This window comes from Marmota flaviventris, chromosome 9, assembly GCF_047511675.1.
Source record: "Marmota flaviventris isolate mMarFla1 chromosome 9, mMarFla1.hap1, whole genome shotgun sequence".
Taxonomy (NCBI): Eukaryota; Metazoa; Chordata; class Mammalia; order Rodentia; family Sciuridae; genus Marmota; species Marmota flaviventris.
The window spans coordinates 103,381,446-103,397,963 of NC_092506.1; the positions used below are offsets into that span (position 1 = coordinate 103,381,446).

A 16,518-nucleotide genomic window follows, 5' to 3' on the forward strand; every position below is an offset into this window, starting at 1 on the left:
ACCACACTCACCTGGTCAAGCTTGGCCCGGGGCACATTCTGCTGGTGGTAGGCAAGGATGGAGTCTGCCCGGCCCTGCAACACGGCCTCTGCAGCCCTGCAGCAGAGAACCAGGCATGGTCAGCTCAGAGAGGTGGGTAGGAGGGAGCCCCCCACCTCACCCAGCCTACCCTGCCCCCCTGTACACGCTCACTTGGAACCCCAGGCTGAGGGGCACTGGGCAGACACAGCAGACCTGGTCTCCTCTGAGGCACTTACGTGTTGGCCAGGTGTGTGGTGAAGACGTACACGAACTGCGAGGGAGGCTTTCCAGGGACACCCCCGCCCCCACCCCCGGGGGCATCAGGACGAAGGCCTGGTGGGGGGCCATGTGGAGGGCCTGGCGCGCTGCTCTCGTTGAGGGGCAGTTGGGCAGTTTGGCCGGGACCCAGCTGTGGGGCCGCCATGGCTGGGTCTGCTACATTACAATCTGCAAAAAGAGAGAGGAAAGGAAAGGGGTGAGTGTCTCAGATGCAAGGAGAACCAGCTGGCATCTCCTGCCCAGGAAGCCCACTGCCTCCCAGTGCCTTTCTGAGGGTCCTTTGTTCCTTCAGTCTGGTATATTCACCAATCTTGTTTGCCCAAGCTCAGTCCTTGCCCAGGATGGCAAGAGTGGTGTCCACAGGGAGAGGAGGGAGAGGGAAAATGTGGCCCTTACCAATAGGCTCCCACATGCCTGGTGTTCTGCTGGATACTTACAGTTGTGATTTCATGTAATTGACACACCTTTGGAAGGAATGCATCACACTCTAGGTTACAGAGGAGGAAACAAGCCTGGCAGGGATGAACTGACTCACCTAAGGTCACACACCCAGCTAATGCGGAGCCAGGATTTGAACCCAGGATAGGCATACCAAAGTCCTCCTTAGCTATTCTGACCCTTCCTGCTGTGGTCTGTGTGTGTGTGTGTCTATGTACCGTCTAGTAACTCAGGCACAGAGAAAGCAAAGAAGTTTCATGAACTGATGATTCAATGATTCATCCTAGCCCCACCACTAACTGACTTGGTGATTTATGAATAAGACATGTTCTCCCTCTAAGCCTCAGCTTCTTCACCTACACAATGGGAACACTATTTAACCAGCCTGTACAAGGGATAGATCAAAGAAATATATTTACTATGTCACAAGTAAAAAAAAAAAAAATCCATTTGAAAAATGGAGAAGGTTAGAAAGGCTATGTAGAAAAATAAACTATTTTCCCTCTCCTCTCACAAAACAGTAAATGCAGACTTCTGGTCCCCAAGAATTATGTGGGGATTTCTCCCCACCAACAACCAATCAATCAATTCTGCAGGAGCAGACTCCAGCTGGGTGGCCTCTAGTTCAATTCTAACATTATCTACCTGCAATAGCATTTGATTGAACAAGTTAAAGGCTCCAGCCCACAAGACCAATACCACCACCACCACCACTACCACCACCTCTTCCCCCACCTGATTCCAATGTCAAGCCAACTGCAAGCCCTGGGTTGTCTACCTCTGAACGACCTGCAAACTGGCATTCCCAGGACCCACTCCTGAGATTCTACTAATCTGCTAAAGCAGCTCACAGAACTCAGGGAAACATTTTACTTCCCTTTACTGGTTTATATCATAAAAGACATTACAAAGGAGACAGATGAAGAACTGCAGAGGGCAAGGCATGAGGGAAGGGGTGCACAGCTTCCACCCTCTTTCCACAGGTGCAAACTTCCAGGAACCACCATGTTATATAACTATATAATCTATATAATATACCAAAGCGGCCACGGGTGGTCAGCTCAACCCTCAGTCTCCCCTGCCCCGCAGATTAGAGAATGGGACAGAGAGTCCAATCCTGCCTTGGTCTGTCCAGAGACCAGTCCCCATACAGAAGCTACCTAAGAGCTGCCAGCCACCAGTGAACTAATTAGCATATAAAAACACACATCACTGTGGAGATTCCAAAGATTTGAGGAGTTGTATGCCAGGAAATAGGGCAAGATCAAATACATATTTCATAATATCACGGGCTGACACACTGGGAACACTCCCAGAATAGAACCGCTACTCTCAGCACCAAAAGTTCTATTCCATAGCCACAAACTTGACTCTCAGTCCTAGCCTACAAAAGATCCACAATTGGATATCAATGGGTCTAGGTAAGTGGGTGGACCCATTCCCATGCCAAGATAAACCAGTCAAAGGCCCTGGCCTGCAGACAATAACAGTACTGTCAGGTAACACAAGACCACCGCCTAAAGCTGCCTCCCTGTGCCAGGCTAGGGGCACCCTCCGATAGCTCATCATCAGGATCCCTTCTTGGATAAACCTCTGATTGACCCACCACATATTGGCTCTGCTCTGGACCCTGTTTCCCCAATTTCACATAGAAAAGCAGAACCAAAAGTTTGTCCTGGGGGAGACATGAGAACAGACCTCAATGATGAGGGCTGCCCTGGGAAGTAGACAATATAAACTCAGCATGCATAACAGGCTCCTGGCTACAAGGCATGGGGAGGGAGTCAGAGTTTATATCAATAAGGAACTTTCTAGTACAACAATAAAAATACAAGTTAATGCTGTTCTAAGTGTGTTACATGTATGAACTTACTCCTCTTACCTCTTATCTTTGAGATAAAGATTATTATTTTGGTGGGGGTTACTGGGAATTGAACTCAGGGGCACTCAACCACTGAGCCACATCCCCAGCCCTATTTTGTGTTTTATTTAGAGACAGGGATTCACTGAGTTGCTTAGCACCTTGCTTTTGCTGAGGCTGCCTTGAACTTGCAATCCTCCTGCCTCAGCTTCCCAAGCTGGGATTACAGACATATGCCACCACACTGGGCAAAGATTATAGAGGAGAAACTGAGGTCCTTTCCCAAAATTTATACAAATAACAAGTGGTTGGGCTGGGGTTGTGGCTCAGCGGTAGAGCATTCACCTAGCACGTTCACCTAGCATGTTCAAGGCCCAGGGTTTGATCCTCAGCACTACATAAAAATAAATAAAATAAAGGTATTGTGTCCAACTACAACTAAAAAATAAATATTAAAAAAAAAAGTGGAGACTCTAGGATGCAACCTAGGCAGTCTGATCTCTGACCTTATGCTATTAATGTCAGCACTGTTCTGCCCCTCCATTAAGAACTCTTCAAGAATCCAATAGCATTAAAACTAAAATAGTCATTGTGGTTTGGTATGGAATTTTAGTATAATTTCTTTGCGCCTACCTATGTTTTCCAAAGTTTCTACAAGGTGTAGTCTAATATTACAAAAGTGAATGAGAAGTGTGGGAGGGGTCCTCTCCTAGGAAGCAGTGAAGGTTCTACCATTGAAGGATTTAGCCAGAGGCCAAGGGCCACCAGGCAGTCCCACCTGAGAGAGGGGACCTGGGACTAGATAGTCTTTGAAATCCCAGCCAGCGTTTTCCCTCCCCAACATGGTGCAATCATTCCACATTTGCCGTTTCCTCCTCTGCAATAAGGATGTAAGGATTCAATGAAGTGGCCAGTATATTTTTTCTTTCTCCTTTCTATGGTCCCTAACTTCAAGAAGTTCACAACTTAACATTCTCTGATGTTTCTTTATTTCTATTTTTTCTTTTAAGTTTTTTTTTTTTTTTTTTTTTTTTGGTACTGGGGATTGAACCCAGGGTGCTTAACACTGTCTACATCCCCAGACCCTTTTTTCTTTTTAAATATTTTTTTTAGATGTTGATGGACCTTTATTTATTTATTTGCAGTGCTGAGAATCGAACTCAGTGCCTCACCCATGCCAGGCAAGTGTGTTACCACTAAGCCACAACCCCAGCCCCCCAGACCCTTTTTCATATTTTATTTTGGACAGGATCTCGCTAAGTTGCTGAGGCTGTCCTCGAACTTGTGATCCTCCTGCCTCTGTCTTCCAAGTCACTAGGATTACAGGTGTGTGGCATCATCCCCAGCTTCTGGCTAGTTTCTTATGCATTAAGTTGCCCCCAACCCCATAAAAAAAAAAAAAAAAAAAGATGTAAATTTTGAAGGAAAAGCGCCAAATAAATTAATGCAGGCTTCCTAAGGTCAGTGTCTGTGCCCGTTCTCCCCATCACTCACGAAGGCCCAGGTATTGATCGATAAAAGAACATTGATCGATAAAAGAACGTGAGGAGTGGGCATCTATCCACAACCACCACTCCTCTTCCTAGTAACACACCCCAGGTACTTGCTGGAGTCAGTCAGAGATTAGGGAAGGGCACCAGAGATCCAGCCAAGTGTCAACTCACACCCAGGCTTAGCACTGCTTTGCACAGCGGATCCAACTTGTCCAAACTCCCAGTGAGGTTGGAGCCTCACCTCTCTCTGCTGACCAGTAGATGGCAGCATAGGCCAGGAATTCATGGTAAAGGTTCAGGTGAGTTGGACAGGAAAGTAGCCACCTAAGAGAGCCCCACCCCACAGGGGTCCCTAAGGAGAGACAACCACTGAGCGCAGGGAAGGTAGAGGCTAGACTGTCACAGTTCAGGAGACAGTCTAAGAGGTAGATAGGAGAGAGGAAGCCTGGAATCCTGGCTCTTGCTATTTTTTCCCAGACTCAAGTAGGAGGCTTCCTTAGGGCAGCTATCCCTGGGGAAACCATGAGCCACAGCATCATGGCATCAATGGACACTCACTGTGGGTGGCCCCAATGGGCTTGTCATCCTCTTCACTGTCAGGTCCAGAGCACCATTCGTCCCCACTGTATGGCTGCTTCCGCTCCAGGACACAGCGCCGCTTACTCCGGGGTGCCACCTCTGCTCAGGCAGGATGCAGGCAGGCAGGGGTAAGACTGAGTGCACAGAGGTCCTGTTCTCCCCAACCCAGGGTCCCTCCCAAGCCCGTTCTCCAGATGCCACACCCCAGAGGGCACTGCCCAGACCATGGTGGGCACTTTGCCAGTTCATAGCCCCCACCACACCACCATTTGTTTCTGATTTCTGTCTCCAGCCCCAGCTGCTTGTCTCCCCTCCCCCCCCAACACCAAGCACAGCATAATCCCCAACCACAACTGGTTCTAATTAGGGCTGGGGGGGGGGGAGGGGGAAGCTGCATCCACCCTTCCAGGCCCCAGTGCCTGTTCCCAAACAGTTCCCACTAGCCAGGAGCCAGGCGACCAGGAGGTTTGGGGAGGTGTGTGGGTCTGTGGTGGGAAGGCAGGACAGAATGAGACCAGAAGCCCATCATTCTATGTGGCCCTTCCACGGGTGGGATGGGGATAAGGGAAAGGTGCCAGTGCATAAATACTGAAGAGACATGGGATGAGGATTAGGCAAGGGGGCAGAGAGATGGTCTCCTGGCCAATTTAGGCTTGGATTAGATGTTGCAAAGGTTTTGAGGATAATGAAATGAGGTACCTTTGGCCTCTGAATCCAGGGATGGGGTCCCAGCCTCCCGCTGCTCTCCAGAGTCCACAGACACGCTCCGCTCCCGCTTCACCTTGCCCTTGTGCGAGCTGAAAGAGGGCACCCCTGCTTGGGGGTTCTTCAGACTTGAGTTGCTAGGTGAGATCTGGTTGGCTTTGGCCCCATGGCTCCCCGCCCCCACGCCCTTCGAGCCCAGGTTGCAGGTGGGTCCTTGGTTCACATTCTGGTGCTGGGATTGGGCCCCGCCATTCCCTGTCTTGCCATGATTGGTCAATTTATTTTCTGGGTGCATTGGCTTGGCTGGGGCAGGGGGGCAGTGGCCGCGGGGAGACAGCGGCGGGCTCCCTGGAGCTTCTCTCCTCCTGGGGTGGGGTAACCTGGGAGAAGGTAGGAGAGATGTGAAAAGTTAACCTTACTAGGGGCTAGGTATGCCTGGATTTTAATTGTCTCATCCTGTTTTAATTAATGGTGAATATGGGGGGATGAGTAGTATCAAGACCACCAGCTATTCCCTATCTCCCTCCATGGACCCTCAGACAAGAGTTGATGCCCTTGCCCACCTTGGGGAGGGGAGATGGGGCAACCTCCCCACAGCTCCCACAATTCAAATGAAAACCAGGTCTGCAGTTGACAGAAATTGCCCACTACAGGCCCAGTATCCATCAGACTGCAAACTTCTCTGGCAAACCTGTCCCCCAGCACCTAACCAATACTTTAGCACCCTCTCTTCTAGGGTTTACTGTCTTCAGATTCTTTCTGAGGTCCCAAACCTCAATTCCCATGTGTCCCAACACAGACAGAGAAGGAACACAGGACCTGTGCGACACTGCTCATGTCCCAGCCCTACTCCCCTGGGGAGGTAGGGAAAGCACACTTGAGAGTGGTACCCACTGGTCCAGACAGCTCCCCAGAACAAGAGGGGAAGACCTGAAGAGGGTGGGCCGGCAGGCCTGGCGGGCAGGCAGGAGCAGGAGGGGGGAGGGGAGCGGCGTGTCAAGCAGACGGGAGTGCAGCTTGAAGCCAAGGATTCCTGCAGCCTAGGCTGCGGGCCCTTTAAGCTCCAGCCCGCTCCCCCCACCGCCTCCCCCTCCCCGGAGACCTATTAATAGCCGCTGGAAAGATCACATCACGGGAGAGGATATTTATCCCCCCTCATTCCACACCAGCTCAGATTTATTTCAGCTCTGCTGTCCTGCTGCTGCCGCCTGGCCCTGTCTGCCGGCTTCTCCAGGAGAGGAGGAGGGAGGCAGGCACCACCCCCACTCCAGCCTCCACCCCCAGCTAGACTGAGGCCAGGGGGCGCCATCGGACCCCACAGTAGGGTGGATGGGGGTCTGCTCTAACCGTTTTTGGAGGGAAGAGCTAGAAGGGACCAGAAGCAGCAGGCATAGCTGACTGCCAGTCCCCGCTGTCCCCTGGGCCTGGGTGCTAAGGTTGGCAGCGGCTCCTGCCTGGGGCTAGGCCTTCTTCCCACTCCACCCCCGCTGTAGTCCACTGGTGGCTCGGGAGCCAGGTGTCCAGGTGGACTTGCTCCCCAAACCAGCACAGCTCGGTCCCATCACCACTGGACCCTTCCCTTCCCCGCTCTCCACACACATATCCCGCCCTCCACGTCACCCACACACCTTGTCTTGTTAGCCAGGATCCTCATGGCTCCCACACACAGTGGGGCTACGGCCCCTGTGCGTGCCCAGGGCCCAGCCAGGTACTCGGTACTGAAGCACGGACTGCAGCAACAAGCCCCAAAGAGAAAACTTGTGACTTGGGGAGGGGGTATGAGAGGGGGAGGGGAGAAGGGAGGACCCAATAGCCCTGAGACTAGGGAACTGGATAAGGTAGGGTGGGACTGGAAAAGGAAGACTACGAGATCGGGTCACGATCCTAAGGACCAGTCCTAACCCCATCCCTCCCGCACCTTGCCCTCAGGGAGCTTGCAGTCTCCAGCAAGCCACCCTGGCCCCCCACGGGATGCAGACGCAGAATTCACTAAAAGGCTAGGTTGCAAAGGTGCCGCGTGGGGCGGCCGCGAGGTCTGCTCAGGGCCCCTGGGGGACTCCCGCTCCCTGACACGCCCCTCACCCTAGGCTCGGGAATCCCTCACGCCCCGCCCCAAAGCTGCGCCCAGTCCCTGGGCGCTCCAGCCGCCGAGGGGCCCGGGGTGGGGGGCAATGCCCCGCCCCCAGCTCGAGGCCTAGCCCGTGCCCATCCCAGCAGGCCCGGGCGGGCAGCGAGAGGCCTGGCGGGGCCCCGGGGCTGCAGCTGGGCTCTTCTGGAGACCAGTAACGCTGGCTCAGATTCCTCCCCGACCGCAAGAATGCAGGAGCCTCCCCTCCCCCCGCCCTGCACCCCCACCCCGCCCCCTTCGGCAGAGCCCCAGCGGAGAGGCAGAGCGAGCAAGCGACAGAGCCAGCGAGGCAGCGAGCAGGGAGCAGGAGGAGGACAGGGCTGCAGCGTGGTTCTTCACGGCCTGCGCGCGCGCGGACAGACACACGGACGAGTCCCGCGAGGGGCTTTGCGCGCGCCGGCCGGCGGCGGGCTCTTGGCGCGGTGGGGCTGGGGCTCAGAGACCCACAAGTACCCGAACTCTGACTCACACTCTCACAGCTCACACGTGGACAGGGAGACAAAGACACGCACGGAGCCCAGGAAACTAGAGGCGCGCTCACGGCCAGCCCGTGGAAGTATGCGGGAGGCCCCAGCAGCGCTGCTGGGACAGGAGCCACCGACCACTGTGGAGCGCACAGACACCGGGCCGCCAGCGAGCCGAGTGGGAGCTCAAGGACTCATTGAGCAGATGAGAAGACTGAGGCCCCGCTAAGAGGGAGCCATAGAAAGTTGAGCTTTACAGTCACAAAGAAACACACAGGGCCATAGATACACCAACAAACAGACTTAGACAAACACAGACGCCTCACCCAACCACCCCCTGCTCGGTCCCCTCCCCCTCCTTCAGCAGCAGATCCCGGTAAAAGGTGGGGGAGGGAAGGGGAGGAGTCTTGGCCTCGGGAGCGTCGTCCGGTGACAGGCCCTACCAGACACACCCGTGCACACTCCCGCAGCTCCCTGTGTGGCTGCGGGAACCTAGTCTGGGACCTCGGGTGGAGGGGGCCCCACCCGCCACCCTGTGGGAGTCTAACCCTAACTTCACCCAAGAACACATAGACTTTCCCACTCCAGCCGTACCTCTAGAGAGAAAGGCTCCTCAGGGAAGGTTCCAAAGTCCATAGCCAGGCTGGGAAGAAAACCCACCCCCACCCTGGCGCCTAAGCCCCCATCACAACCAGGGAAAAGCAGAGGCAGAAGTCACTGGAGACACCTGGGCTTAGGGATGGGCCTATGGTTGAAAGGTATTCCAGGCTCTCACCTCACCCCCTGGTGGATTTTCAAAACTACCCCATTTCACAATGAGGAAACTGAGGTCTGGGGTAAGGAAATAATTTGCTTTTGGTTCAGGTGACAGCATTGGTACAGGACCCCAGGCACTGCTTTGTCACCTGGGAGCCATGACTGTTCATCTGAGCCTACACCAGATAAGCGGACTTACTACATTCCAGTTGCTGTGTCCCATCCAGTGTAAGGGGGTCAGGGTAGGGCAAAGGCCACCCACTAACTTCTATTAACAACCTCAAAATTTGGGAACTTGTAATATTTGTAGAGGAGCTGGTAGAAAATTAGTCCTCTCCAGTGGCCCCAGTGAGGCTAAGGCTCCTCTCCAGAAGATTCTTTGAGTTGCCCTCTCCTCTAGGCCTCCACTCCCTGCTCCCACCCAGCCCCAGTGCGAGCTGAGTCAAGCACGGATGAGTCAGGACTTTCCCATCTCACACCTCCCCCCTCAACCCCTCAGGAGTTGGCCCCAGCTCCCAAAGACCCCCTCCTCCTTCACACAGTCCCAGAAGACACTGGGAAGACCTGGCCAGGGAAGGCAGGAGAGCTGATTCCTGGTGGGAGGTTTTTAAACAATGAAGGGGCCTTCCTAGCAGTAGGTCTGGAGCCCCTGAGACAGTGAAAAGAAAGGAAGGGAACTCTGGGAACGATCACTTTTGGGCAATAGGGTGGGGGGAGGCGACATGTGCTCACAAACAGGGAGCAGGTGCAAGTCACCTGAGTGAAAGGCCAGTAGCATACCCAGAAAAATGTGCCTCCAGGCAAGATGGCTGAGAAAGCCTAAGATCACTGCCCTGGCTGTGTAACTAGAGGGTGGGAGCCAGCTGCCTAAGGGTCAAAATGGGCCTGACCCCAGGTAGAGGAGAGAAACCAGGAAGGCTCAGTGCCCAGAACCTCCAGGTGGATAGACTGCTAAAGGCAGGGCAGGCATTCACACACCAGCGGGAAATTGCTTGGTTGACCAACTGGCCTACAGGTCAGGGTCAGTCACATTGCCCTGCTGGAAATCACCCTCAGGCTGGAGATGCCCCTCACTGAGAAGTTAGAGCACTTGATCAGCATGCCCAAGGCCTAGGTTCCATCCTCAGCATCACAGAGGTGGGGGGAACACCCCAAAGAAGCAACCAGAAAATGCTTTGAAGGGACCATGTACCCACACACAGTGTGAAGGCACCTCTATAAGAGGAAAATGAGCAGCTAGGAACCCCATGATGGGAAGAAGGATAGGGCCCTACTGAGGGCAACTGGGATGAGATCCTTGGCCTCTGGCTCAAGGAGATACAGCCCCCAAGACAAGTCCCCAAGTCTCCTTTCTCTTGGGTGTCAGGACTCCCTGGTCCTTAGACCTCTCCTCTACCACTCAGGTCACTTCCTCTTCCTGAGGTGGTGACTCAGCGGGGTGGGGAGGTCAAGGATTCATAGCCCAGCAGGAAATCTGCTCAAGGACCAAGGTGTTGCTCAGGGACCCTCTATATGGGGACTTCCAGGCTCTGAGGGCCTTCCCCTGGCTCTGGTTCCTTGCAACTTTCCCCATTTCCCCCCACACCCAGCTAAAGGAGACCATGCAAATCAACCATTTTTGCTTGGGAGGTTTTGCCTGGGAGTTTCCAGCCCCACTCCACCTGTAGCCCCAGGGTAAGGTCAGGCAACTCTAACCCTGCAGAACCAAGGAAACTCCTGGTCCTAGACCCCTCCAGTCTGGGATCTTTGAACACAGTGCCTGGGGGAAGGCACTTCTGCCCAAACTGGTCCACTGTCCCTTCTGGAGCCTGCAGGGACAAGTGGCATTGCCTGGACAGGCCTGAGGTCACCTCACTTCTCTTGGCTCCTTCAACCATTACCAGTGTAGCCAGGCCTGGGGAAGTAATCATGCCCTGGCAGAGGGGTGCCCCCAAAGACTGCTGCCCAATCCCTGGCTGTTCCTCCCCTTAAGGGGAGGGGTGGGGAGAGGGTGGGGGGCACAAGGAAACAAGACAGGGCAGGAAGCCCAGGCAGGCGGCGGGCACTCTGGGCCAGGCACAAACAGCCAACACAGGAAACCACAGCCCACCCCCGCCCACCCCACCCGCCCAAGGCTTTGGGAGAGAGGAGTGCCAAAAGCCTGGTACCCCAACAGAGGCCAGGGCCAGGGGTTAGCCCGGGGCAAGAGTTGTGTGCTAGGCTCTCTGTCACTCTCTACCTGGGGAGGGGGAGAAGAAGCCCAGCTGGCAGGGATGGTGCTGCCTCTTTAAATCCACCGAAATCCTGAGCTAGGCCCAACCCAGCTCTGGTTTCACAGGAAGGAAAGGAGCTCAGGAGCCAGTAGGGCAGGCGGTGGTAGCTGGAATTAGCCCCACCGGGCCCAAATATATCTGGTCTCCGCCTGCCACCCCATTGGCACTTCCTGCCCCCTGGCACCTGTACTAAATTGGGGGTGGGAAAGGGTCTAGGTGCTACTTCTACTCTGTGGGGGACCTGTATCTCCAGAGGTGGCCTCCTGTATGGTACACATGGGTGGGAGGTGACTTCACAAGCCTGGATTCTCAGAACAGGGAGAGAAGAGCAGGGACACTCCCTGTGGCCATCACCTGGCTTCAGTCCTCCAAGGGGTTAATCTGGCCCCTGTTTAGGGGGGTAGGGGTGGCCGAGGAACCTCCTCCAAACTGCCTGGCTGCTCGGAACAATGGAGCCATTGTGGGAGGAGTGGAGTGCGGGCAGGCTGCTGGCACAGCCAGCGCACCATGGGGCGGGACCTCACCCAACGCCTGCCTGCCCGCCTGCCTGCCGGGCGGGCTCTGCTCTCTCCCCCAGGTACACATCCTTCCAGCACCCTCACCTTGCCTGCCTGGCCTAAACTCTTGGCACCAGCAGCACCTAGAGGGCTATTGAGTTCTGCCCACGTTGACATCCAGACTGCCATGACCCTCCAGGAAGCAGGGGCATGTGGGCCAGGACAGGGTGGGGGTGGGGTGATGAGACAGGATGTATGCCTGTGATCCTCCTGCAGGGGAGACAGGAAGGCCAAATGGGGTTTCTGGTGTCAGTCCTGGCACCCTCAGGCAAGAAGGGCTTTAGGGGATTGTAAGAACAGTGTCAGGCAGGGTCCCCTGCCCCCAGGCCTCCTTTTCCACACCCATTCCATAAACCTGTACTCTGAGGTAGACTAGTGGCCTCCACAGCCTGGGATCCTGGTAGGCACCATGGTATAGTGGAATATGAACTGGCTTTGCAGTCAGGCAGACAGGGGCCAATCACACTCTATCCCTTCTGAGCTATGAGACCCTATCCATACCTTCATCCCTCCAAGCCTCATCTACAAAATGCAGATGAGTGTGTGAGTGTGTGAGTGTGTGTGTGCTGGTTGCTGGGGATCAAACCTAGGGCCTCGTACATGCTAAGCAAACACTCTACCACTGAGCTACATTCCCAACTCTGAAATGAAGATAAGTTTACAGAGTGAGATACGGTAGTGGAACTAACTAATAAAATAACTAAGATTCACTCAGAATCTCCTCTGACCATCAGGAGATGGTCTTTAATTTTTTAATTTTAATTTTAATTTAATCTCTTGCAATAGCACCCAAATACATGGGTATGTGGTAAAAGTAGGCACTGTCAAGATATTTGCCCTTCTAGTATCCAAGTCAGCAAGGCCCATGAGCATCATATTAGTTTTACCGAGTACAAAGACTCAGCTTTTCCTCTGGTCTCCTTGACGAGGCCAGCTCCCTCTGCTACCATGCCCCTGGGCACCCCTAGGCTCACTGACATACTCAAACCCAAAGCAGGAACCCAGAGAGCAGCTGTGCACTCTCTTAGCCTCAGGTTCGTGTCTAAAACCCCAGGAGGCAAGTGAAGGGGATTTCCCTTCCACAATGACCAGCATCCCCTCCATCAAACACCCCTCTCCCTGCCTGACCCCTTGGTAATCCCCCTGCAGTGTTGGGCTGGGAGGAAACATGGCCTATTCACTCACCATGGGCTTCTTTAAAGAGTGGAGGGCCTGAGAGAAAGAAAAGGGCAATTGACAAGCAGTTCTTGAAACCAGGAGATCCAGGAAAAAGACCTGTTCTCTTCTAGCTAGAGAGAGCTATACCTCTCAGGGTGGCCCCACAAGCTCCCAAAGGGTTAACAAGTTCCTAAAAATAACCTGCTCCCAGCAGGACCCGCTGATCAGAACCCTCCAGCCATCTGTTCCCATTTTCTCCTGTTCACATTGGAACATCTGAAACCAGCCCCAGAGCCCCAGCCCAATCCCAAAAATAGCCCCAGCCTGCCCAAGGAACAGGCCCCAGAGGCTGGGCACTGAAGGCATGGCCAGCCCAGCAGTGAGGCATGGCCCGTGCAGACAGTGATCTCTGACCACCCCCAACCCCTGGCTCATAGAAGAAGGAGATCCTCTCTATTCCAGAAGAAAGTAGGGAGCATAGCCAGGGGCTCTAGCTCATCTCTCTTGGTGCCAGACCAGAGAGGGCACCAGCCAGCAAACCTAGGCCTCAGACCCAGGTGCTTTGGTATCCCAGGCACTTCTGCCACATCTTAATCCCTAGATTTCCACCCATCTTTTTACATAGCTCCCCTCACTGTAAGTGATACTATCTACTCCAGGGCTCCTCAAGCAGAAGTTCCCAAGGCTCAGTCCCTCCACTACCCATTCCCATCCCAAGGCCTTTGGGAGCTCTGGGCACCCAGTGGCATTCTTTGCTCCAGAGCATACAGGCTAAGGCAAAACTAAATAACTTACTTTCTTTCTCTTTCTCTTTTGTTGCAGTACTGGGGATCAAACCCAAGGCCTCACATGTGCTAAGCAATGCTCTACCACTGAGCTACAACCTCCAGCCCTAAAGCAGGACTCTCTCCAGCACGGCCCACACTCCCCCACACAGCTCTGGGAGAATTTCTGGACACCATGGATGCTGATGACTCTGCTGCTCTCTGGACCTAAGGATACCCTTGACCCTCTGCAGCCAGCAGGTGCCAGGCATGCCCACTTGGGCTTCTCTATGCATACAGGCCCAGGCATTGCCCCTCCACACTCAAGAAAAAGAAAAATGCCCAGACAGGGAATCCAGGGAACCCTGAGACCTGAGGCAGGCCTAACAACCACCATCCATAGCACAGCTCCACACTACCACTCTTCTCCCCAAGGAAGGACCCTGACCCCTAGGCCAGGAAGGAGAGGAGGCAGCCATTGAAGTCATTTAAGGACTGAGTGTCTTGTTCAGCCAGATGAAAGAACAGAGCAGCAGGGGATGGATGGTGGGAGGGGTGCTAAAGCTGATCAGGAGGAAACAGCCTGGGGGAGGGAGGGCTCAGCCCTGAAAAGTGTGGGGAGGTAGGGAGAAAGTCCATAGCTCCCTATCCTTCTCCAGGTCTCCTGGCCATCTGGAAACCTTGCAATCAAGGTGTCATCTGACATCAACAGTGGGGAAACTGAGGCAGCAAGAAGTTGTGTCTGGAATGGTATTAGAGTCGAGGACTCAGGAGTGCTGGAAAGTGCTGGAGGCCCATTCTCCAGCCTTCCCCTGCTAAAGCCCCTGGGAAGGTCAAGAGCTCCTGTGAAGAGTCTGGCAAATAACAAGGAAGGGGATCCCAAACATTTACTGAGCCTTCACTCAAGTCCTTCACTTGCCTTGTACAACTGAATCCTCAGAACAACTAGTAAAAAGTACTTATTAGTATCACTATCATTATTGTTATTACTACTACTACTAGGGAGACAGAGTCTTATTATGTTTCCCAGGCTACCCTCAAACCTCTAGACTCAAGGGATCCTTTTGCCTCAGCCTCTGAAGTAGTTGAGACCAAAAGCACAGGTCCCAATGCCTGGCCCTAGAAAGCAACTTTTATTATTCATATCTTACAGGTAAGAAAAGGGAGGAACAGGAAATTAAGGAGCTTGCCCAAGACATACAGCCCATAGTCAGAAGAGCTAGATGAACTTGGCAACTGGGTTCTTAACCAATGCACAATGCAGATGCGCCATGGTATCAGTCCTCCTGCTGCGATGGAAATAAGCGTTCCAGTCTCTCATCCTCATCCCACACACCCTCCCTCCATTCCCCATGAGTCCAGGTCCAGCACTGGAGGTCACAGTTCCTGCCAGGGGAGGAGATCAAAGAAGCACTGTGCCTCACCCGCTCTACACAGGTGCCCTGCCTGGCCTAAGCTACCAGAGAGCAAAGTTCTTGGTACTAGCAGCAGCCCCGCCCACTCCAATCCGTTACCTCCTCACCCATCCAGGTCCCTAACAGTCAGCAAGGTCACAAGGCAAATTTCCAGGTCAACAGAACAGAATCCCTGCTGAGAGATGCCCTAGGCTAGAATGGAGTCTGAGGTCCCTCTCAAACCCAGGTAAGGGTCAAAGGTCAAGTTTGACCTGCCAGGGAAGGGTGGAGTTCAAGCCCTGCTCCGCACCCACCTGCTCAGCCACACCTGTCCACTGATCCCCACTTTTTTCATGGCCTGAGTTGAAAGCAAGTCCATTTCCTCCCTGTTCCATGGGGTAGTGGCCTCCAGCAGGGAAGGGGCCATTAGGTGAACGGACTAGAAGCCTCTCCTTCCTGAGGTCAGTCCAGGAGAAGCACCTCCCTATCCCTGGCTTCCTTTAGCTTTCCCTAGTCCAACAGGAGCCCACAGGAGTGTTTGTTATGAATTCAGGGAGTTGTTGCTAAGTAAGGAAGAAGGGGAGGGAGGGAGGCTGAGAGAGAGAACTATGTGTGTGTGTGTGTGTGTGTGTGTGTGTGTGCGCGCGCGCGCGCGCACGAACACATGCTTGTACTTGTGTATGTGAGGTGCACCTACAGGGCCTGGGCAGCAGAAATCACACTGGGGTGGCTGGCAGTTTGACTGAGCCAGGAGAGGCCAAAGCCAGGGAGCGGGAAATCTACCTTGCCCTCCAGGGGGGCTGGGATGACTCTCCCACTTTCCCAGGGAAAGATGCAGCTTGGAATAGCACTGGCCCTTCACTGGAGTCCAGCTTTAACCCTTCCTGTCCCAGCCCTGCCCCCAATCCCTCCCAGTCCTAAGTTGAAGGCTATTTGCCCAATAGGAGCTAGAAAAGACCCCTCCTCTGGGAGGAAGGGAATGCAGGAGAAGGGGGGAGGCAGAAAGCCAGGAGAAGGGAGCCCAAAAGACAAACTGCCAGGCAGGAGGCTAAGCCAGGATGCTGCAGCGGCTGCAGACACAGATCAGGGAGGCCAAAAAGGACACACAGAGCACATGGACCTCTCACCTCTGGAAAAGTATGTGTCGGGCTCAGGCTCAAGGGTGTGATCTGGGAAGGGGGCTCCCTGTGGAGAGAGGGTCACAGCTAGAAGCCCCAGACCAGCAATCCATGCCCCTGCTCCTCCCAGAACCCCAGCCCCAGCGCCCCCACAACATAAACATGTATACACGTACACACAGCCTGCAGCTCCAGGAAGTCTCTGTGCTGCTCAGAACCCCCACCCCCTAGGACTTCTGTGGACTGGCTGGGAGCCAAGCCTGACCCAGTTGCCCCACAACGCCACTCCCCTCCCTATCCTGGAAGCAGGAAAGGAGAAGCACTGGAAGACCTCAGAGCTCCCTGAGAGCTTGGCCCCACAGGGAGAGAGGAGAGGCGGAGGACTCCCACGACCTGGCCTGAGGACCTGGGGGAGGGAGGCCAGGGAGGCCTGAGGACCCTGGCTTCCAAAAGCAGCCACCCCCAGGTTACCCTATGTCAGGAAAAAGAATAGCTGCAGGGCCTATGTCCCTGTGTGGTCTCTTTGGCTATAACCCTGGTTCCCTGAAGAC

At 54.2% G+C, this 16,518-nt stretch overlaps 1 protein-coding gene across 6 annotated transcripts in view; it reads right to left on the minus strand.

Moving 5' to 3' along the window:
* Positions 1 to 16,518, minus strand: part of Bcl9l (BCL9 like) — a 29,220-nt gene that overhangs the window by 6,781 nt on the left and 5,921 nt on the right. For 3 of the 6 annotated variants that reach the window (XM_027930503.3, XM_027930504.3, XM_027930505.3), the window contains exons 2-7: positions 15,977 to 16,034; positions 7,005 to 7,106; positions 5,371 to 5,756; positions 4,651 to 4,770; positions 258 to 468; positions 12 to 96 (exon numbers count right to left, since the gene is read on the minus strand). In XM_027930503.3, coding sequence (XP_027786304.2) covers positions 12 to 96; positions 258 to 468; positions 4,651 to 4,770; positions 5,371 to 5,756; positions 7,005 to 7,030 — 828 coding nt within the window. In that variant the 5' untranslated portion in view covers positions 7,031 to 7,106; positions 15,977 to 16,034. The remainder of the gene's footprint in view (positions 1 to 11; positions 97 to 257; positions 469 to 4,650; positions 4,771 to 5,370; positions 5,757 to 7,004; positions 7,107 to 15,976; positions 16,035 to 16,518) is intronic. The other 3 variants (XM_027930506.3, XM_034635825.2, XM_027930508.3) reach the window with 3 other exon arrangements.